Source organism: Diabrotica undecimpunctata, chromosome 3 (assembly GCF_040954645.1).
Source record: "Diabrotica undecimpunctata isolate CICGRU chromosome 3, icDiaUnde3, whole genome shotgun sequence".
NCBI classification, from domain to species: Eukaryota; Metazoa; Arthropoda; class Insecta; order Coleoptera; family Chrysomelidae; genus Diabrotica; species Diabrotica undecimpunctata.
The window spans coordinates 137,098,883-137,123,994 of record NC_092805.1 but is presented as its reverse complement, the minus strand read 5'-3'; the positions used below and the strand labels follow the sequence as shown (position 1 = coordinate 137,123,994).

At 32.3% G+C, this 25,112-nt stretch overlaps 1 protein-coding gene and 1 long non-coding RNA gene across 7 annotated transcripts in view; one reads left to right on the top strand and one right to left on the bottom strand.

Moving 5' to 3' along the window:
* LOC140437468 (uncharacterized) overlaps positions 1-25,112 on the top strand; it is a 389,771-nt gene that overhangs the window by 247,674 nt on the left and 116,985 nt on the right. For 5 of the 6 annotated variants that reach the window (XR_011950379.1, XM_072527014.1, XM_072527018.1 and 2 more), the window contains one exon: positions 10,676-10,768. The exons of the other annotated variant lie outside the window; for it this stretch is intronic. Coding sequence is in view for 4 of the 5 variants with exons in the window: in XM_072527014.1 (XP_072383115.1) it covers positions 10,676-10,768 (93 nt within the window). In the remaining variant the exon portion in view is untranslated. The remainder of the gene's footprint in view (positions 1-10,675; positions 10,769-25,112) is intronic. 6 annotated transcript variants of the gene reach the window in all.
* The window catches only part of LOC140437472 (uncharacterized), a 60,299-nt gene that overhangs the window by 27,301 nt on the left and 7,886 nt on the right, over positions 1-25,112 (bottom strand). The window contains exon 2 of the long non-coding RNA XR_011950380.1: positions 3,936-4,188. This is a non-coding gene — a long non-coding RNA (uncharacterized lncRNA). The remainder of the gene's footprint in view (positions 1-3,935; positions 4,189-25,112) is intronic.

The following is a 25,112-nucleotide window of genomic DNA, read 5'->3' as shown; positions in this document are numbered from 1 at the left end:
GGAGTAGGTGAAACTCTAGAAGCAATGATTAAATAGGATTTGAATTCGATTCACTTGAATCACAAAGAAAAGTACTCAACTTCAAATGTGGATTTGTGAAATATGGTAAGTTTTGTTAGTGAACAAAAACCATAGCAATACTAATTGACGCGACTACAGGAGCTTGGATCATGGCCATAGTAAAAACGTCAAAACCCAACTGGTAAGAATTAAAGAAGTACCCAATCAACATATCAAGTGTATATTAAACTGTTTTGTTAAAGAAAATTACTTATAGGAAGTACTTTACACCAACTTCGGACACAGTATAATGATGAACAAGCACACTGGAGAAATATATCAGCACCAGATGTAATGGAAGGAATATACACTTTTTTATCTTGATAATACATAAAAGACACAAAGTGATGATTGTTATAGATATGATTATAAATTACAAGCAAAAACGAAATAAGATGGGTAAACTCTCAACCAGACAAAGCAAAGATGTGAAAAAATGACAAAAGACTACAAGAAATTCTTGAAAAAGAAAATACTTTGAAAATTAAAAAAAAATATATATCGATAAATAACGCAAACGGAAACTTCGGAATAGATATAAATGACTAGCAAACATCAAAAGAATACTCTATTAGAATCAACAAATATAAACCAATATGCCCAGCAGAAATTAATGCAATATATAAAACATTTAAACAAAGCCCAAAGACATTAAACAAATTATGACAGATGCCAGATGTGCGTAACAGAACATAATACAAACCTAAATAATATATAGTAAATCAGACAATAATTTGGACACTAGGGGGAGTAGCCAAAAGACGAATGGAACGCTCACTACTTAGACTGATTCTCAGAGACAGAGGTAGAAAGAAAGAAATAAGAAGAATGGTCGGCGTCACAGATGTCATAGAGCGTATAGCATGGCCGAAGTGGGACTGTGAGGACCATGTAGTCTAAATGAATGGTGGGCGGTGGACCCAAAAAATTACAGTGTGGAGATCACGAGCTAATAGAAGAAGCAGATGTAGATCACCTACACGATCAGCAGACGAAGTCAAAAGAATCGCTGTGAATTGGTTGCAGGAAGCTCAAGACCGACAGAACTGGAAGAAATTCGGGGAGGCCTATGCTCAACTTTGGACGCAGAAGACTGGATGATGATGAGAAAAGTGATGGAGGAAAAGGGTAAAAAATAAAACTGATGTGGATACCAAGCCATACAGGCATCAGCGATAACGAAATAGTAGACCAACTGCTCAATAAGGTAAAGGAGAACAAACAAATATATTTAAAACTGCATTATACCATTACAAATACCACAAATTAAAAGATCCTTTTGTGAATTTTGGGAAAATGCAAGGAAAAAATACATATAAAGTATGAAACCTATCCTGAAATACAAAAAAAACTATTCCCACAACCTTGGTTCAAAGAAATGAGGTACCTATTACTCAGTACAAGTAGCTGCAGAATGAGAAACTAGTACGATATGATCCCGAAGCATCTAAATAGTCTTAAATAAAAAACACCAAGGTGTAATTGTGGAAAAATTTAAAATCTGAATCATATCTTTCTTTGTTGCACTGTGAGACATAACCAAAATAAATATCTGCGTGAAACTCTATTACAGACAACAGCAACTCCAGTAAATATATACACTATATTAAAAGAATCCACAAGCAACTACTAATAGATTGCAACAAATAAAACAATATAAAAATTTAGAAAAATTCAAACAAACAAACAACATAATAACACAAGTATTGTAGTTAATATGATTACAAGAACACATCCCTTCTTGTGTCTGGTTGGAACAAAAGTTGAACGGAATAATTTTATTCTTATAGAAAGGCACGTGGCTATCTAAATCGATAAGAAAAAGAAGAACAATATTGTCAATTCGATTGAATTATTTTTCCTTGACACTAGGAACAAAAATAGAGTGTTTTTACATCTAATAATTCTAATTCACATGATTCGAATGGTTGGAAGTAGTTGGGGGTAATCTACACTTCAACCAATAGAATATTATCTATATAAGTATTGTATATGCCTGAAAATTTTTAGTTTTCATGCAGTTGCAAATTTTAAATGGCGTCATAAGCTAACAGTTTCTCTATTCTTAACGGCATTAAGTATTCTAGTGTTGGTTGTGGTTTGTATCATTTTTGGTATTCTCTATATATATTTGATGAAACGTATTTAGTTGGTTTTTTGATTTATTAAATAAAATGTTTAAAGTGTCGTTATGTAAATTCGCCAAATCGATTAAAAAAATATATGTATGTAAAAAGTTTATTTCACTTTTGACAACTTCATGATTACTAGAACTTTATTTTACCCGAATGATATAATACCGTTAACTTCTGTTTTGGTTAATCTAATAAACAGTTAACAACGTTTTGTTGAATTAACTATTTCTGTTTTTGGTGTGTCGTAGGTAGGCTTGGAAAAATGCAAATGCAATAAAAGTGTATATAAGACTATCAGTACTTAATCAAATATCCTAAAAAAATTAATTTATAATACGGAGTTTATCGAAGTTAACTATAGTTCTTAGTGATTAATATAGCTTTAACCTATTTTTTGGTAAATTTATTTGGTACAGTGTTGACAGATGTCTTGTGGAATCTGGTTTCCTCAAATATTTCGATATTTTTCTTAAAATCGCAAGTTTAATATCACATGATGGTTTCTATGTGTAGTTGCCTTTTTCTTCTTTAGTAAATTAATTTTCATGTATCTATGTATTTTATCTATAGGATTTTTTTAACTAAAATATTTAAAATTACGTTCTCAAGTTCTTTATTTATTATTCATTTATTTCTGGGATATGTTGGGATATTTTCTTATCTTAATTTATGTTTTATGTTACTTTCTAATAACACATAACATTTATTTATCTGCCAAAGGCCTACTATACTTATACTTGTATAATGAATCGACCTCTCTAATTAAAATAGGCAACACTGTATCACCTGGATTTGCTGTGAGGACAAGGGCTAAAAGTGAAACGTGGCGATGAGAGAGAAAAACCGAAAAAAGATACAAACCACGAGAATGGATGTAATAAGGCTAACGCTATGGATTTCGAGAAGAAACAGGATAAGAAATAAAGAAATCAAGGAACACATGGGAATAGAAGGTACAATAATGGATGACATATAAGTCAGATTTATATGCCTCTATGAGTTTGCTAATGTGTAATCTGTTTTTCCTGATTTGGGAATAGACGCCACCCTCGCTCTTCCCCAAGCTTGGGAATGTATCCCAGAACATAGCTAGCTCGAAATGATTTTTTCTAGTCCTTCTTGGAGTAGCCTGGGAAATATGCCATCCGGTCCCGCAGCCTTTGTATGGTTTAAAAATTTCAATATCCCATCTGACCTTGAGAGAACCAAATATCACTTCAGAGGCCAGTCAGTCACTTCTGGTTGAGCTAAAGTTTGCTTGATGATTATTACAACTAGTCAATTGTGTCGACCCTGGGAATGATCTGCAGCCTTCTTCTCTTAAGGAGTTATCTCCTTTGAGGATTTTACTAACCCTGGCACTTTCAAGTATACTTCCAATGTTTTTTCATGAGATGACCGTATGCTGCAACCAGTCTACTGCCAGCTCAACTTCGACGTTGTTTTTTGGCCTTTTAGGATAATTTCGTAGTCTTGTTTTAAGGTCTCTCCTAAAGGATTTCCAATCGGTCACCTTAAGGTCTCTATAAAACCTTGGTTACAGTTTGACTTCATCTCAAAGCATATTATGTATGCATGATCCGATAAGGATAACGTCTCCGACACATGCCAGTTAGATATCATATCCCCAATCCCCATAGAACATAGGACTGATTCTGCTCTTATGTCCTGACGGTGAGTTTGTTACCTCTGTTAACAAATCAAGTTCAGTAGTGCAAAGATAATCAAAAAGTAACTTACCTCTGCTGTTTAAATCCCCAAATTGTAGGTGGGCGTTGGATTCGACTCCTGTAATAAGCTCTGTACGCTTATTTTTGATATATTCTAGAAGTTTCTTTAAGTTAATCTCTGGAAGTTGTTCCTTAGAATCAATAGGAAGGTAAAGCGAAGCAACAATCATCTCTATCACCAACTCGTTGTAATTCAGTCTAATTCTGGCAGCTGTCATGTGTCCCCTATAGAGCTCATAATTGGTACCAGGTTAAGGTCAGACCTACAAAAGATACAAGCTGTTATTTTAGTGTCTGGTACATCCAAAATTAGCTCACATCCCTTAACATTTCGTTTATCCACAGTTCTTGAATAAACACCACGTCAATGTGTTTCTCAGCTGTTTGGGATATTAATGGCGACCAAGTTTAAACGGTATTGCTGAAGATTTTGATGATACTATGTATTTGTTTGTTTAGAACATTAATGGACGAAGTAAAGTATGGTGCCTGAAAACTGAAAATAAAATATACGGCAATAATCTTTGCAGAAAAAGGTTTTAGACATGGATGGAAACGTTTTCAGTAATATAAATATGTAATTGAAGACGACGGAAAAGATAATAATAACAGAAAAAACATAATGAGAAAAATAGATAGAGGACGAACCATCACAAGTGAGTTAAATCCATTATTATGTGATAAAAATATACAAAAATGAACAAAACACATATTTCGAATCTTTGACTATAACTTGTAACTTGGTAGTAGTATTGGTAGTAAACAAATACATCCAATACAACAACCAATAAACGTAGTTGAAAACAGTTTTTGTCGAAAACACTATTGATATACCTTACACGATGACATAAGAACTACTGAAAATAAAGACATCACTTACATTACGCCATAGAAAGAAAACAGGTCTACTGGTAGGATCTACAAAAATATTTTGTCATTTCAATTAACCACATTAAATTACTTAATCAAATGAAGACATTAGCAAAAATCGATCCTCAAGAGACGAATACCAAAATCATAGTACATTGATATTGGCAAAACCAAAGAAAAAATTACAATCATATACTTTTCTTTTCATATTAAATATTCTGCTGTGACTGAAGTACTTCTGGAATGCTTCTTATAATGTAATTATTCAGAGGATGTGTGGTGATGATGATTATTATTGTTTGTAACTTGTAACCTATTATCATTAGTCAGTGAATATTTAAGATCAAAAAATGACCAATGAAAGTAGGATATTTGATTAATTACTACCTAGAAGCTACGCCTATTTTACACAAACTGTATCAACTATTTTTATGGTATGGGAGACAAACTAATTTCAAAGATGACAAAGATTAGTTAATGAGATTTTTTAACATGTTTTAAGAGTTTTAACTGATTGTGGAATTCCAATTCATAACAAGTATATACAAATATCCAGTGTATCAATTCTGTAATCCAACTTAACTGTACTTTTTCAATTATTTTTTGATATTGACTGACTTTAGCCTAATGTGTCAGAACTTTTTCAAAAAACAAATAAAAAAGTAAACTAAAGAAAATTTATATTTTATATATCGAAAATAAAATTTACGAGATAATAATTAAATTAATTCATTATAAGACCATATATTATTAGCGTATAATCTAAACCTGTTAAATGTGTCGATCTAGCAATAGCATCTGCTTTTTCTTCCGTGGAATAGCTCTATGGTATTGGTCAATGGTCAAATTGGTCAAATGAGGCGAAAATAATATTAACTATCAAAAGACGAAAACTTGAGTACTTAGGACATGTGATGAGAGGGCAAAAATACGCATTATTGCAACTTATTATGCAGGGCAAAATCCGAGGAAAGCGAAATGTGGGAAGACGAAGAATATCCTGGCTTAAGAACTTAAGGGAATGGTTTGAATGCAGTAGTGCAGAACTTTTTAGAGCGGCAGTCAACAGAGTCCGCATAGCCATGATGATTTCCAACCTTCGATAGAAGATGGAACTTAAAGAAGAAGAATTGGTCAATGAACATAAGATACTGCAGAAAACCGATTGGTTTTGCAATGATCCGATTAGTGATTTATTATTCTTTTTCCAATGGTGCTACAACTGAACTTGGGATTTGCTCTTTTATAATTTAAACCCCTAATCACTTCTTTTTTAGTTTTCCGTGGATTCGTTTTTTCCTTTTATCTCTGATTTTATTGCCTAGAGCTCTTTTGGACCGTTATCCATCCTCACTACCTAACCAGTACATCGAAGCCTTAGAGTTAATCCTCGATAATTCTCTTTGAAATTATGCTGCGATAATTTTCACATTTTACATTGTCCCGTTTTTTATAAATTGGTTAAATGTTCCTTGTTTTCCAGTCGCTAGGAATTTTCTTTGTATTTCAATCTCAGCTTCCTAATTTGAACAGTCACACAGAATATGTTTATATTCTTTAAGTGTTGGGGTCATATCATCATTCCTTCACTTCACATGCGCAAGTCCAGAAGCTAGTCATTCTCTTGTTTGCGTTCATCCCTAAGATACATAGATGATGAGTCCGGTACACAGTCCAAATTATTAAATCCCTTCAACTACAATTAGCAGCAAAGTTAGGTAGGACCAAGAAACGAAATTAACTAGCTGTCCCAATATGCACTTAAACCATAAATTGTTTTGATGATTCGTCCTTAAAACCAATTGTTTATACAACTCCAAAAGAAATCAATAACTAGTAAATAAAACTACATATCCCGAGAACTGCATTTCTTTGAATTCCTCCAATTTTGGAGACAATCTTTAAGATCTTAAAAACTTCTATCCATGCCTGGATAGAAGAGTAGGCACCCCATAGAAGGAAGTGGAGTACACCAATTTCAATTGCCTAGCACTTGTTTTTAGCCTGCCAACATTTGTCAACAGTCTAACCAGGACGCCTAATATTTTATCATTTAAATGTTGTTGAATATTAGTGTTTTTCAACGTTGTAATTTTTTTTGTACAAAACATCTTCATTGTGTCGTTTTTTGTTGAGGATAGAGAAGAAGTTGAAGCGATACCCACAAATCTGCTGCTCCTGTAGAGACAAAACCTTTTCTAAATACAGAATAAAAGGAATGTATCTATTCACCATAAATTGGTTGTTTTAAGGTGCCCAAAGGGATTTATAGTGTCCAAAGGTTTAAGAATGTAGTCAACAGAAAATAACAATGTTAATTTGTGTGTATTTTTTGACAAATCTTCTGTTCTTGTAGAGACGAAACTTTTTCTATATACAGAATAAAAAGAGTGTCTTATAAAGGGAAAATTCTAAAAAAACAATATAGATATACCATAGCATTTATCCACTATCAATTCTTTGTGTCCAAAGGAATTTATAGTGTATAAAACTTGTAAGAAACCTGCCAAAGGAAAATAAAAGTGGATTTCTCTATCAGTTGAACTAAACCCTTACGACATGTCAAAATATCAAAATTTTCTAACTGTTTGCATATCAATGATATTTCTTTGTCTCCTAGACAATTAATCTTGTTTTATTTTGTTTTTATTTGCGTTTTTCTACCTAGCGTATAGCAGCTTGTTGGCTAAGTATTTATTGTCACATATTCACGATCTGTGTATTGAGTAATTTGAGTACTATTTTTAGACTTTTCATTAACAAATTTTAACACGTTATATTTAGATTAAAATTTAATTTTTTATTTCTTATACTAAAAACTTGAACTATATTGAATATACATTGATTAAGAACAATGAATTTTATCTATAACAAGATTTGAACATGACCAAATATGAATAAGATGAAGATAATAAATAGTTTTAGTTAAAATATCTTTTTAAAAAGATTATAAAATCCTTTTTTATGTTTTTAAGCTTGCTCCTGCCATTTTTCATGACGATCTTGCTAAATCATAATGAAAATAGGTGATAGTACACTAATCTCTTTAAATTTCGTAAAATATTCAATGCTATAAAGCTCATATATTCGGCTGATATTTTCGCTGCTTTCACTTCCACGTTAATTCAATTGCTCAAATCTGGTAGCCAAAAATATTATTTTTAATATAGAGTACTTCTTGGAATGTGGAGGTTTTTTTGCTGTTGTATATTAAGAAGTCCGCTCAATGTTGATGTGATTCTAATGTCATGTTTCCGCACTATATTGTAATACTACGCAGGTCGAGTATCTCTTCGACAGATTATATATTAGGCTGTTTAAAAAGTTTTGCGGTTCAATAAGAGAGAGCGTTGCTACTAGCCTATTTTTTTTGTTATGTTGGTATACCCCTTACATGAACGTATGTGAAATTTCATTTTAATCTGTCAGTTCATTCTTTGTTTACAAGCCATTTAGTATCGACGACACAGTATTTTTTTACAATGGAAAAAATCAATCAATTTTTATTTTTGGAAGGCAAAGGAAATTTATGAACGAACGGTGAATGTATTTACGGACGTTTTTGCCGTCAGTAACTACAGTAGAAAGATGGGTTGCTGAATTTAAATGTGATCGTACAGGCCTTGAAGACGGTTCATGTCAAAATGTCATCCAAAAACAGCAACAACACCTACAGAAATTATAGAAAAATACAGGATATGGTATTGGAAAATCGTCCAGTGATTAAAAAAGATTTGGTAGAAGCCATAGGCATCTCATTGGCCAGTGTAAACAATATTTTGACTGAAGTATTGCATTTAAGTAAGTTGTGTTCACAAAGGGTGCCACATTCGCTAACAATGGAACAAAAACATATTCGAATGCGACTTTTTCAGCAACATTTAGAGCGTTTTTGAATGGATAAGGTGGATTTTATGCGTCGATTCATCATTCATCAAGAGGCTAAAGAGTGCTGTGAACCTGGTTCTTCGGCTCCGAAACGAATTCGTGTCCAAAAATCGACCAAGAAGGTGTTAGTATCAGTTTTTTGGGATGGGAAAGGAATTTTGTTTATGGATTACTTGTAAACTGGTAAAACGATAAATTCTGATTATTAGTATAACCTTTTAGACCAGTTGAAGGAAAAAATTCGTGAAAAAAGACCCGGTTTGCAGAAGAAAAAAATCTTTTTTATCAGGAAAATGCACCGTGTAATATAAGCATTTTGACAATGGCTAAAATCCATGAATTGTTGGAGCACCCACCGTATTAACCAGATTTGGACCCTAGCGACTTCCTCTATTTCAACACCTAAAAAAAATTCTTGCGTGGAAAACGTTTTTCATCAAATGATGAGATCATAGCAGCTGTGGCAGCTCTTCTAGATTCCCACTTGTGGGATGGAATTCGAAAATTGGAATTTCGTCGGAACAAGTGTATTCATGTTCAGAGAGAGAGACTATACTGAATAATAAAGTGTATTTAAAGCCATAACATTGTGTTTTTCTTATAGAACCGGAAAACTTATTGAACAGCTTATGATTTGGATCCGTATTTCCTCGAAATCCCATCTTTAGTTTACTGTTGATCATCCAATGTCTTCTGCAGTTAGTTGGTCTATTTTTGCGGTAACTGTATCATATTTTCTTTTCCGTGGTGTTCCTTTGTGTTATGTAACTTTATTTCCTTTTTCTATTTATCTTTTTTGTTAAGTCAACGGTTTGAATTATAGTTAGTAATTTTTTTTTATCGTCGAGTTTTACTGATGTTCCGTCGTTGAATATGTACTGGAAGAACTTTGTATTCCACTAATTAATTACATCCACTGATATTTATCCAATAAAGTTAGTACCCATCTTATATATCTAAGCATAACATTAAGCATTTAAATTAAAATTATACAGGGTGTGGCATTAGTTCGAGGAAGTCCAATTACTCATTTGTCGTAAGAGATACGAAAAAAATTATTTAGGTAAAAGTTGGATCACAGATAAGATCATATTCTAAAAATAGTTTGAAATATACAGGGCCACCCATATTGACGGGGTGGAACATACTTATCTTTTTTTTAATGGAACACTCTGTATATTTTTACATTTTTGGACTCTTTTTGATGTTCTCGTTATTTTAATATACGGCTTGGCAGTGTTATACGTGGTAATTTAAAAGATAATTTCGTTTTTTTATCAATTAATAAATACTCATTCCGAGTTTCTACCCACCCTGTATATCAAAATTAACAACAAAGGTAGAAAATATTTTGAATGCTTTGAATATTTAGAATTTTTGATATCAAATCTCTACAATTATACAGGATGTTAATTTTGCTACGAAATTAATAAAAAAACGTAATTATCTCGAGTTATCTGTAAGAGGTAAATTTAAATTACCTCGTACAACAGTGCCAAACCATATATTAAAAAAAATCGGGAATATCGAGGAGAGTCCAAAATCGTAAAAATATACAGGGTATTTAAAAATAGATAATGTTCCACTCCGTCAATATGGGTGGCCCTGCATATTTGGAAATATTTTTTGAGTACGGCCCTATCTGTGCTCCAACTTTAACCTAAATAATTTTTTTCGTATCTTTTACGACAAATAAGTAATTGGACTTCCTTGCACGAATGCCGCACCCTGTATCTCAGTTGTATGTTGTTTCTTTATCTATTCTTTTAGAAGTCTTTTTGTTCCATAAAATTGTTGCTAACATTAAATATGAAAGATATTTTAATTGAAAGCTATTCATACTGTACCCTTTAAATAACTTAGTATTGATCAACAATAAAATTCATACATCTTGGCCATACGTAACAACCTTGAGGTGTTGTCGAATAAATATAAGATAAATAAACAAAAATAAGCGCGTGTCCGCTAAGGGTGGTGGTTGATTGCATGCAGGCGGAGTGGACGAGCATCCAGTTGCTTATGGCCGACCGACGCATGCTCAGCACATCTATCTACCCTTCTACCAAGGACACATGACCTATACACGTAAGTCCCAATATTACTCTCAATGTTCTCTGTTCTCTTTCCTTCGATGTTTAATTTAAATAGGTGTCATTTTTAGCATGAAAACGCCAAAGTAAATCATAAAATCGTTCAATGTTTGATGATTTAGTAGTTAGTAAACGACAATGATAATAAACTAATCTAAATTACACTTTTTAATAGTTAGATACAAAAAATGCGTTTAAATGATAAATAGAAGAATTTGAGATCTGCTGAGATAATATATAAAATGATGCATAAAGTACAAAGAACTCCACATCCTCTTCGTAGACTTCAGACAAGCCTTTGACTGCATTGTATATCGGCAAAATTACTATGGGTGGATCCCGAGCTAAAAAAATAACAAAGTAGAAGGTAGCACAAACACAATTGCAATAGAAACAGGAATGCGACAAGGTGATTCTCTCTCAAACACACTATTCAACATGCAGTAGAAAGTTAAGGTCATGGAGATTAAATAAAGTATAGCCCACTTTTCAACGCAAATCTTAGCATATGCAGATGACATAGTTTCTATGGGAAGACATAAAGAAAGATTAAAAGAAGCACTAAAAATCGTGACAAATGAAGCACGGAAAAGAGGTCTAGAAATTAACGAAGGAGAAACAAAATATTTAATTTGCTCTAGAGGAGAAGATAACAAGACGAGAGAACTTAAGATAGATACACTTTTGCAAGAGTTTAACAGTTTAAATACTTGAGTGTAATTGTGAATGGAAATATAAGAAAAGTGATGAAGTAACTGAGCGCATACTAGCAGGCAACAAAGCATACTGGAGATACCATAAGCTAATGAATGACAAAGCTGAAAATATACAAAGTTGCAATCAGAGCAGGAGTTACATACGCAGCTGAGACAATGAGCCTCACAGATATAAATGAAAGATTAAGAAGATTTAAAAGTAAAATACTCCTAAGAATTCTTAGAAAAGAATTATTAATTAAGAATTATTCAATAAGAATGTAAAGCATTATTTTTGGTCTCTAAAGGGACATAATGAAGGGACTATAAGTTAAATTCAACTATAGTTAAATTTAATAAAACGCGGAGATTGAGACGGCTGAGAAACATAGAGAGAAGGAAAAACGACCTACTGATTAAGAAGGTAACCAGATAGAAGCCAGAAACTGAAAGACCAAGGGCAGGATCTAGAGAGATGGGAGGACTAGGTCATGATAGGTATCAAAATCCTGAAAGTGAGACACTGTAGAGACTTATATACATATCGGAATGGGTGGAAGAAAATTGTAACGAAAGCTGTCACAACAAACTTTGACAATACACAAGAAAAATACGACGTGATCCATCGCAACAAGCGAATGAAAGTAAGAGCGACACACACTCCACCAGGAATGAAAGGCCTCGATAATGATGACTGATGCTGAAGATCTGTCGGGAATTAAGATAGGCGAGACTATATTTACTTAAGAGGAGATATCAGGGTAGATAAAGATAACCAAACTAGATAACTAGACAGAAGAATAAGAATGGGATGAGCGTAATTTGAAAGGCTTTCATACATTATTAAAAACCAAAAATAGTTTTGAAACTATCAACCAATCCATGTGTCGTATGTGTTCTGAGATAATTCATGGAAAGACGGGAGTGTATCGTTGCTATAAAAATGTAATGAAAGAATAGAAAACTATGGGAAAAAAAATGACCAGACGCCATGACCAGACACGCTGTACAATAAAAATGAAGATAAAAATATGCAGACGGAACGACGGGCATGGACGCTGGAAACCATATGATTGAAAAGATCAAGAGATTGACTGATAATGAAATGATATGGAATGAGCCATTGAGTGAGAATAGTGAATAAACAATTTCTCGTAAACAATTAAACTAGTCGGAACGATGAGCATAGATGCTGGAAACCATATGATTGAAGATCAAGATATTAATCCTAAATGATATGGATCGAGCCATATTGAATAAAAAATTACTCGCAAGCAATAAAACTACATGATAAAAGGATGGTACAACAAATAGTTTTTAAGTCGAATCTCAAGAAAAAAAGTTAGAAAACATTAGAGCCATTGGAAGCAGAAGGGAAAAAAGGAAACTAGTTTATTACTGAACAATCATTAATTAAAATGTTCCAAATATAGATGCTCTATGTAGGCAATACTGTGTAGCAACTAAGGTAGTAAGGCTTGTTTAGGAAACTGTGTTTAGAAAAGCTTTGCTGAATGTTTTTAATTGTAGACTTTAGTCCAGGAAAATAAGTATTTCTCAAAACGTCGCAATGGCTAGCTATTTAACTATTATACTTAAAAGTATTTCTCAGAACGTCGCCATAGCCAGGTATTTGACTAGTTATACTTAAATATACACATTTTATCTGTTAAGAAATAGAAAAACCTTCAAAACGGCGTCTTTTAAAAAATTTTAAATTTATTTGTTGCTCCACAAATAGCAAAATAAGGCTTTAATAATTTAATTAATTGTTTATAAGTTTTGTAAAAATTAACTAACACTTTTGTGATTGCTCTCAAACTGGGATTCTCGTAATACCCCTCAAACCCTCAAAATTTCAGACTGATTCATCAGTTAGTTTAAAATTTTTTATCCCAGAGGTCATTTTTTTGCAGGTATCCTATGAATGTAAAGTAAAAACTTTTAATTTTAATGTGTACAAAAAAAGTTAAAATCTCATTAATACTCGTAGGGTGGCCGCACACAAAAAGAGCAAAACTGTTTTAGTCAAAAACGTTTTTGTTTGAAACGAAAACGTTTTTGTTTCCACAAGAAACATTTTGTTTTCAAAAGAACTAAATGAGCCTAAACATGCTTTAGACACACGACTAATCAGTGTGCGTCAGCTCATTTCATTTATATGGAAACATCAGCATCAGACTCGTTTAGTCAAAAACGTTTTTGACTAAAACAGTTTTGCTCTTTCTGTGTGCGGCCACCCGTAGACTAAATATAAACCTGACAATTTTTTACAAAATTTAAACAAAAAAAGGATATTCTGGGACAATTAGGTAAAAAGTAGGTGTTTTTAATTCTCAGCTAATTTGTTTATAATAATTAAGAACCGTAATAGGTCCCATTTTTAAGATAAAGATTTAAAGTTTTATTGTTTCAACTTCAAAATATTGTGAGTTTCTATATTCCCGGTTGTAGTTAAAATGGAATTTGATCTTTATTTGTAATTTGTGTGTACTTTTTGCGTACATTACAAATGTGCAATGTGTTAATATTACTAATTAATAAACAGTGTACTTTGTTTAAATATTTTAAAAAAATTCCACTCCGGTAGGAAAAATGTTACTGATTCGGTTTCTTTGCGGATTGTTGTCCCAATGTCCCTTTAAAACAAATCGTAGGTGTGCCGTTCTAAATTTTTAAGTAAAAATTGTTCAAACAATTTTAAATAAATTCCAAAAATCAATTTTTTGCACCGGAAAATATTTTTTGTTTTTTGTGTCATTCTGAACAAAAAAACTTGTTATTTTTCTCTACAGATAACACTTTTGGACTTAAAATCTGAAAAATGTTAATATACGCATTTTAGAGGCTTGAAAACTTATTTATAAATTATTATTTTGAGGTTGTCAAGTGCCTAAATTTAAGTTCAATAATTAATTTTCAAGAATCTGAAGAGCAATCGGAGCTTATTACAATTTAGACAGTGGTTTTTTAATTGTTAATTATGCGCATCTACTCGATTTTTGAGCTGTGCATCTCTGTCGCACTTATACATATTATACTTACGTGAAAAATTCCCAACAAATACATATTGACATTTATTAAAATTTTGTAATTTATTATTAACATAGTTGATTTTATCTATGATGATGAAAATTTTAATAAATATCCATATTTGTTGCGAGTTGTTTAAACAATGTCTGTCCAAAAATTTAGTCCAGCACCCTTCAGATTTGCTTAATTTTTGAATTTTTTTGAACAAGAATCCGCAAAGAAACCGAATCAGAAAATTTTTTCCTATGTTAGCGGTCTCACAACATGGATTATTCAAGTCTTTATCTTTATAATAAGACTAATTACGTATCTTAATTACTATAAACAAATTAGCTGGAAATTTAAATAAAAAAAAAACCACTTTTTACCTAATCATTCCAGAATAACATTTTTGTTTAAATTCTTGTAAAAATTGTAACAAATATGAAAAAATATTTTGTCCACGAGTAATAGTTTACCAAGTTATTCTACTTGTTTATAACTTACAAATAACAATATCTTTTTTCATAATTATTTTTGGTTATAAAAATGTTTTCTTTAATTTTTTTTGCATATTAAAAGTAAAAGTCTGGTCGGTCCACAATTCGTCCCCGAGCAGGTACTATTAATTTCTACCGCTGATAATTAAGGTATTTTAATGACACTGGTCCTTCGAGCCGGATAGTCTTCTTCTTTGACTGCTTTGACGTGTGTCTAGGGTTCTTTGCTAGTAGATACTTTTTTTCTACGTTCTTATCTATGCCCAGTTGCGCTTTCTTTATGGTAGGAGCCTTCTCGGTTATGATGACCATTTAACTTTCGTTGCTTACGGTTTCTTTATGATAGGGACCTTCCCAATTATGATTACCATTTTATGTGTCTTGATTACTGGGGGCTATCCTTTAATAATTATGTTGCGTTCTGCACATACGATGTCCTCTTTATAACAATTAGGGTCATCAGAAGCTGTTAACAACAATACTAGGCTACATTTATTGTTTCCTGACTATTTGGTGGACAATTATATTTCCCTAAGATGCCGTATTTTCGCCTTGTTCATGGCTGAACTCGGCAATAGTATAGAAAGGAGCACAAATATAATGTGAATCTTTCCATGCTAAATTTAATGCCCGTCTCTATTCGGTATATTCGTAAATTTTTTTATTTTCTTACGTACTTGTTTTTGTAAAATATTGATGAATTAAAAGGTACCTACATAAAAAGTATACACATATACACATTTTAAAACCAAAAGAACTCGTAGCAATACTACATAAGGGAAACAGTACATTAATTTTATTTTTGTATTAAAAACTCCAACGGTGACATGATACTTTAATACTGATTTATAATTTTACGGGGACGAATTCATGAATGTGTTTTTATGTATCTGCTATTCTCGGGGACGAATTGATGTTGATGTTTCTTCAGGTAGGAGATTAACCAAATTGGTAATTTTAGTCCCGGGTATGAGTTAATGCACTTTCAAAAATCTTCACATTTCATGTGGTACCCGTAGCATTATTTTAGGTCTTTGTTATTACAAAAAAAATTACATCTGGGATAAACAATTTGAACAACTTGTAAAGTAGTTGATGGATCGGTCTGAAATTTTGACGGTTTATAAGAACTACAAGAGCCACATTTGAGATCAATCACAAAAATATAAGTTCATTTTAACAAACATTATAAAGAATTAACGAATTTACCTTGTTTTGCTGTTTTTGGAGCAACACATTAATTTACAGAATTTTAGAATACCACATTTTGAAGGTTTTTCTATTTCTTAAAAGATAAAATGTTTATGTTTAAGTATAGATACATTTTTAATGCTAATCGAAAATTTCGAAATTTTTTTGCACTAAATTGTTGCAGAAAACTTAACACGTCAAATACCTGGCAATAGCCAAGAGTCAAGTCCTGAGCACGGTTAAATTTTATGGAGTACTTCTACGAGTGAAAGTAGTATAATCGTTTTCATCGTTCTTGGCGTGTGCGTGTAAAAACACTTGCAATAAGTTGTTTCATCTGTCTTTCCTTGTCTAAGCTCGATTCGTTTACCTCCTCCAGTGGCGGAGCAAAATGTAGCATGTCAAACGAAATAATAGTTATAAAAGAAAATTATAAATTATTTTTCATTAAATTTCTAATAACGGAATATACGTATAAATTGCGAAGAAGTATTTTTCTAGCTTGCAGTACAATAGGACAGGATATAACGAAAAGTACATTTTAAAAGGATTTTGAAATATACCCAAAACAGTGTTAATTATTTAACCAACTTATACAGATTTTTTAAGTTTTAAGCACTGTAGCGAATTCTGAACTGTTACAACGTACTGACCTTGATTAATTAGCTAATCAGTCAGCGTCTTCACTGGAACTGTCTTCATCATTGGAATCTTCCGCCAAATCGATGATAATCCTACTTTCATTTTCATCATATGTGACCATTTTTGCCCAGTCGTCCTGAATTAATTTTTCAGTATGGTTAACACAACTCGCTCACACTGCAGGTGTTGCCTCAGCTAATGCGTCGCCCCAAACTTTTTTCACTGTTTCATCTCCACGTCCATGTTCTCCAATATGACGATCATATTATTGTTTAGAAATGCCCCAGACCAACTCAATCAGATTATATTGACAGTGATATGGAGGCAATCTCAAAACCTGATGCCCATGTTCTTGGAGTAGCTCGTCTATAACGTACCTGGTATTTTGTGGTTTATTCTGGCGACAAAGACTCAATAGCTCTGTCTTGCCCGAATCGTTAAAAATTATTTTTTTCGCTCGTAACCATTCTTGTAAGTCCGATTTTTTCCAACTGGCATTCGGTAACTTTTCTAAAGAGCTATGGTATCAGGCATTATCCATAATAATCAGAGATGGTTCCTCCAACATTGGTATCAGCTTTTCGGAAACCCACTTTTTAAAAGACTCTTTATCCATAGAATCATGATAGTCTGCACTCTTCGATTTCATAGAAAACAGTAATCCAGCATCTTTAACAAATCCTTGCCTACTTCCGGCATGTAAAACAATAAAGCGTTTACCTGTATTTTCGTGTCCTTTTCTGATACTTTTCACACAGTCATCTTGCCAAGTACGTTTATATGCCCCTTTTAGGAATATCCATGTTTCATCTAAAAAAACGAACTGAAGTGGGCTTGGACTTAAAAAATTTCTCATATAATGCCTCAAAAAATACAGTCGTTTGGAGACAATACATGGTTTCTCACATAGCACTCGTCTACTATTTTCTAGTTTGTATGAAAACCCACAATTTTTCATAAGACGCCACAAACTTGTATTAGAACCGTCATAGAGATACTTGTTTCTTAATTGTGTATTTAGAACTTTAATTGTAACGTGCTCTCCTTTTGCTTTCAAGCCATACAGTACATTTCTAATATCTCCTTTTATAGTATCGCTGACATCATTAGTCTTTTTTTTGTACATTACGTGACTCTCCTGGTGTAGTAAGAGCCCTGTCTTGTATTCACTCTTTATTCTTGTCACTGTGCGAAGACTGATTTTCAAAGCGTCCGCTACTCGTTCATGTACCGATGATAACGAAAGCAAAGGTCCGTTGTTTTCTTTATTAAAATACTCCAATAAATGAACTACACATTGTCGCATTTCTCCTGTTATCGTTTTTCCCGGCATTTTTTTTTTATTAAATAGAACAATTAGTTATTCACAACAAAAAATAATAAGTAAAACTGTTCGGAACAAATTCCAACAATGACTGACTAAAATCGACTAAAACAACATAAAATATCAATGGTAATTGCTACAATTATAAACCTATTAGCCAGCTCATTCAAGAACAATGCCACAAGTCATTATTGCAATGGTTATCGGAAGAGAGAGAGTTAATTTATAATAAACTGGAATTTTTAAGGTGTCGAGAGTATTATTTTATGTAATGGAATTCCACACAGTAAGAGCTCAAACTATTAATTAATTAAAAACTGTTTACTTATAAAAACTATTTCATCAGCTACTTCAAACCTGCACAGATCAGGGTAACATGAAAAAAAAAACCCACGTCACTGCCAGCTATCTGTATTCGTAAACAGGCCGAACTTATCACCGACACCGTATCGGCCAAACGCATCGGTGTTATTGCTACAATACTGGGAGACGTGAGTGGTCTCTTCATTCCTTTCTCATCGCACTTTACCATGACGAACGTGACTCGCACAATTGAATTACGCATCTGTGTATCAGAGAGAGACGAATATTAAAAATTCCGTAGTAGCTTATTTCAGGCACACGCCAAGAACGATGAAAACGAGTATACTAAAGGAAGCATATTACAGACGCAACGAAAAAATCATCGCCTTTTAACGTAATATGTAATTTATCAGTATTGCTATTTATATCAATCGGATGGTGTACTCGCAAATAATTGTAAAAAAATGAATTTCGTTCAGTCCAAGGTTAACTACCGGGAATGTTAATTAATGTATCTAATTAACTGTACTACCGAATACAAACTTTCCCCTTGATCTTTGACTGGTTTATTTTTGTCAGTTTACTTCATCGTTTTGTAGTATATTATATCATATTATTAACATAAGTCTTTTGTTATCAAAATACAGTCTCATAATATTTTAAAATAGTATGTTACTGAAATAGATTTGATAATGTATTATTACCTAACTGCTAAATCATCAATTACTTATCGATTGGATTATTTGTTTTTCATTATTTATTTTTACATTTTCAATAAATAGTAAATAAATAAAAAGTAAGAAAATAAGACTCATTTCTAGATTTTGCACTACAGTAATGTGCTACCAATATACATAGTTGATCTTTTGAAATTCGTATTAATCAAATGAAATCAAAACATTGTATTGAGTATACGTTGATTGGGTTTGTCTTGTCTAATCAGTTCTTAGATCAGTTGTTTTGTTTGTGAGAAATCACAAAAAAATGCAGTGTATATTTCGAAAGTATATACAATAACGTCAAACAGAAGATTTAAGCAAAAAAAAATGGAAAAACGTGACATTTTATTTTTAGGTTTGCTTTTATTTTCACTAATCGTTGCAATGAACACGTCGTGATCCGATTTTACGATCATGAACCTACATTTTTGGGCCATGGTTAAATATACCATTAACTTCTAAGAACAACGATAAGTTGCTGTGAGTTGTTGCGGTACTGTTGCAGGTGTATGGAGTACCTTATAACCCTTTGGGTTTGATAGTTACAATGTGTAGTATGTGATATTACAAAAAGACTCTCATCTAGGGATTCATCAATATTTTAGTGTAACTATTTTTAAATAAACAGTCAAAATGTCAAACTCATTATTTTGCTCATAACTTAAAAACTTGTCTATTAAGAGATTTGACGTCGACAGACAATTTTTTCAGAAAAAAAGATACATAAAATGAAATGTACTGAATTAAAATCGGTTAATAAACAAAGAAGAACTTTTATATTATAAAAGTTATTACCAATCTTCAAAAACAGTGATTTTGTTGTTATTTAGCAATAACTTCTTTGTTTATTAACCGATTTTAATTCAGTACATCTCATTTTATGTATCTTTTTTTCTGAAAAAATTTGTCTGTCGACGTCAAATCTCTTAATAGACAAGTTTTTAAGTTATGAGCAAAATAATGAGTTTGACAACAATAATATTATTATTTATTAAAATTTGTTTAAATGTACTACCTGAACTTAACGGTCTTATCGTGTTTGAATTGAGTGCAAAAGATAGGTCACATAGGTTGAATAGTTTTTGTGAAATTTATTCTGTTTATAAGAATTTTTGAAAAATGAGCTAATTTCTAAGCCTGGTTCAGATAATTTGACTGACTGGACGTCAATAATTCGGGACTCTCAAGGCCGGGTACTTTTAAACAGATAATAAAAAAGTTATTAATGTAACAATAACTTTTTTGTTTATTAACCAATTTTAATTTAGCATATCTCATTTTGAGCATATGCTAAATAGTTCCATTAAAAAAATTGATGAATCCCTAACCCGTCTATACACTTTGACGAAAACTACTTATTTTTTACTAATTTGATTGACCTATTAGAGGAATATGTAGGCACTCTTATGAAAACCGTAGTTATAATATGCAAAGTATAGGTCTTAGTTCTACTTCACATTATTCCTTCTTGCAATTTTATCGGCCCCACTGTACGTTTGCTAAGTTTAAAATATGTACGTTTGTGCACTCCTTCTTAAAATAAAAAAACATGATTTTCAGAAATTCTACAGTGTCAGCTTTAAACAAACATGAAATCGTCTTATATTCCAAAAAAATTTCTATAAAAATTTTCTTTCCACCCAATTATCCTACTGTAATGACCAATATTCTGCTTCCTACTCTGTTGAATATCCGCTGCTTTCTTCATTTCCACCTTTTTTATTCCTTTATGAACCATTTCCGCTGTTTAAAATTTTTTCAACTTTGCTTCAACAGTTTTATATGGATATAGTCTTCAGTTCCGCTGTTTAAAATTGTTGTTCTTGGGATATGCTGCTCTTGTTTTTATTATTTGAATTATTTGCTGTAAAGTATCAAAAACAAATGATAATACAACCAGTACGTCATTCTGTAATTGAATTATAACAAATTTAAATAGTATTTCAAAAATTATTTTTTACAGTAGAGTACAGTTTTCGATAAGACAAACTCAAATCAACCCCCACTTGCCCCAAGACTGAATTTTCCATCTAATACCATAAAATAGGTTGGTTGTCCACCGGTGAAAGATGTGTATCATACATCCATTAGTAATTGCTTGTAGCTTTTGTAACTCATTGTATTTGTCTTATAAAACCAATAAAGTTGTTTCAAAAAATTAAATTCGCATAGAAGGTATCTGTACAACAACAAAAAAATGTAAGTCTGTATCGAAAAGCGCTGTGGAATATTATATAAAATTTGCTTTTGAACAATTTACCACACTACATTTAGATGTGGTCATATGAAAGATCTTTCTTAAAAAGTATTAGAAGTTAATTGTCGAAAAGTCAAGTGGAATAAAAGAGTTGGCTCGAGAGTTCAGCATACTAACGGTCTCATCTCGTTTTGTCTCTTATCTTCTAGATAGATAGATTTAGAGAGGTGGCCTTTTGGCCTATTCCTCTGCGACCTTTTCAGATCTGTTGTGGTCCTCTAATCCTAAATAACATTCTCTAGCCTGCCCCTTTTTATAAAGTCTAATAGCTTGAGACTGTACCTTCCATGTAGCTATTTGCCGGTGGATTTTCTTCTCCTAATGCAAAGAACCGCACATTGACATAAAATGTGCTCTGCTGTTTCTTCTTCGGGGTGACAGAATCTGCACAGGTCATCATCTGATAATCCCATCAGCTTCAAGTGCTTATTCAGCTTACAGTGCCCTGTTAGAAGACCTACTATGGCTTTGACTGTTTTCCTGTCTTTGCTTATTAGATCTGCCGTAAATTTTTGTCGAATGTTCTGTAATGAACTGTTTCGCCTGTCTTTGTCCTCGTGAATTCCTCCACCATTCCAGAGATTTGTGAGCTACCCACTTCCTTTTATTTAGGGCACACACACACACACAATTCCATACCAGCTTAGAATTGACCTCTACAGAATTGAGTGCCTTAAGCGCTGCCTGACTATCTGTGAAGATGGCAACTGAACAGAACGTTCTTTCCTGCCTTTCTATTTCTTCCACGCAGTGATGGATTGCCGTTATTTCCGCCTGGAAAACTGTCACATCCTTAGATAGACTTACCGGGAAATGTATCCCTTGATTTGTTCCTACTATGCCGGCATCCACACCTCCGATGTTTTTGAGCCATCCGTGTACCAGGTAGCTCGTTGTGTGTAGTGAATAAAACAAGTGGATATGCGACTTCAAAATGAAATTCGCAAGTGTATGAAGTAAACCGATGTTGAATTATGACGTGAGGAATTATCTTCGTAAAAAAGTAGCAGAATACTTCTAATCAAGCATATTCTCTCTTCTAGCGCTACACTTCCTTCTCCTGTTATCCACCCTCAATATCTCTTTAGCATCGGTTCTCATTTCGTCTATCCGTCTCTTCCTTGGTCTTCTTTCTGACCGACACGCCCCACCATAGTTCCACTAATCGTTCTACTAGGTGTACTGTTATTATACATTCTTACAAGGTGACCTGCCTAGCGCGTTCTTTGTAATTTTGCATAATTTGCTATAGAGGGTTCTTTTGTAATATTGGTATATCTCGTGGTTCAACCTTATGCTCCACATACCATTGTCGCAAATGGGTCCCAATATCCTTCTTAATATCTTTCTTGCAAAAGTATTGATAAGGTTTATTGTCTTTTTGGTCATGATCCATGATTCGACACCCTGCTACAGGAATAAGTATGCTTTGTTAGCAAACATTATCCTTTTCCGTATTTCCTCCTCCTCGCTGCCGTCTTCAGTTCAGGCATATACAGAACTTATTTTAGAGAAAATCATATCTCAAAACAGAATTAAAAAGTCCAAAATTATGGTAGTCTTTTCATACTCTTATCAATAGTTCACTCCAACTATCATTTCTTCCAAGTTAGTTCATGAAAAATATCAAATATTAGACTGATGGTTAACATTTTAAGCGATTTAAAAAATTAATAATAATTTTAACTCTAGACATTATGTTTTTCTTTTAAATTTCTTAATTTTTTAATATAACAACATGGTTTGTACCAAATATTCCCAAAATTAATATTTTAATCGACTATCGGGCACCAAAACAATAACAATTAGAATTACGATGCTTTAAACAATTAGTAGAGGATCCGATATAATAAAGACCTTTATCGACTCTTTAATAGATAAAAATCATTTGATATGTAATTTAGTATGTTAAAGATTATAAAAAACAAGAGGTGCCCGATTTCATTTTCTCCAGACTATAATTAATTAATGATTAAAAAATGATTTTTTTTTTATAAATTCTACTAGGGAGTTTAACAAAAAAATTTAATATTAACGATAAGTACAAAACATGAGTACTCAGCGACAACATGAGGACAAAAATATTATCAACTGTGAAAGAAAATATTAGAGTAACTCATAAAGATGATACTTCACACTATTTGCAAAAAAAATTCAAAAGGACACAAAAAACTTATCGTATATATCGTTATAAAGGGACTAACGGAAACGATGAATTCATTTGATGATACAACTGATCGTTAACAGTTGTTTAATATTTCGACTGGCAAAGCTACATTTAAAGAAGTTGCCGATTTCCTGCTAAACTCCAAAGAAACTGACAGTCAAAAAAAAATTGAGTATATTTCAAATTGCTCTACAACTCCTGGAAGACTTGAAAAACTTATAAATGTAACAAAATCATCAATTTTGCTTCTCAAAACATCACAAAAGTTCTCATGACTAAAGAAAAAAGTAAGAATGTGTTGATGAAAATGGAACGAGACACCTTTGGACGACTTCTGGGTGTTAGCATACAAAAGAAAATTAATCTAGAACATTGCTTGACTTTTCCAATTACATCCATACCGCCTGCACTTTTTTCGTATACTGATGAAATGTTAAAAACTCCTAAAGCAACATTTGCGAAAACTTTGAAATCGAATACTGAAATGCTGTAGAAATCCATTTAATATTTGAATACTATTTGTCGCCCTTAATCAAAGATTCTGATCGTCAAGGTCGAAAGGAATTCGATATTAAATATAAAAATTCAGGACCTCAATAAGTTAGGCCTAAAGATTTATGCCGTGAATAGCTGAGACAGAGTAAATGATGCAAGAAATTGCATTTTTATGAAAGCTTATGCTGCGAAAAAAGACAGCTAACAGTTATTGAAAAAAATTAAAAGTTTTGACTCCAACACTGTACCGCCATGATGGAAATCGTTAAAACAAAAAATTTTAACTTATATTTTTGGTAATTCCATGTGGCTTAATCGAACTAAGACGGAATGGTAAAAAATCCAGCCTGAAAACTATGGTTGGCATTTAGATGGCATTGTTGGAAAGTTGGCAAGACATTCTCGAAATGACGGAAGATGATGGCGAATGCAGCAAAGGCAATAATGAAAATTTTATTTCCGATGAATCGGAACTCGAATAAAAATCAAAAATTTGAATCAATGTTTTACGAATATAATATTTATATCTACGATCTAGAATAATAAAAATTTTGTACTGAATAAAATATCTTTAGTCATTTTTGAATTATTAATTAATTATACAGTAGACTCCCTCTATAACGAGAACTGAAATGGCAGACTAATTACCTCGTTATAAGCGGATCTCGTTATATCCAACAACAATAATATTGTGCATACATATGAATATGTAGTTTTCTAAAACATTAACTTTCTATAGTGAAGCCATTCGGAGCAATATAAGATGCTAATAAATATTGTTTGAATGGCGTTTTTAAAACAAAGTTGTTTACTTTTATTGTCAATTAAATGCATTAAAACAAAAAAGAGTTGTTTACTTTTACTGTCAATGATATACGTTAAAACAAAAAATCTGTATTCTGTAAATATGTATAAAGCGTATAAAGTTATTTTGTCATTTTTGACTGCTTTAAATTGTCCAGTATTCTATCTATCATATTTTCTAAAGATGTGAAACAGTTTTATGCTTCTTCATTTGCGTTTTGTATTGGATA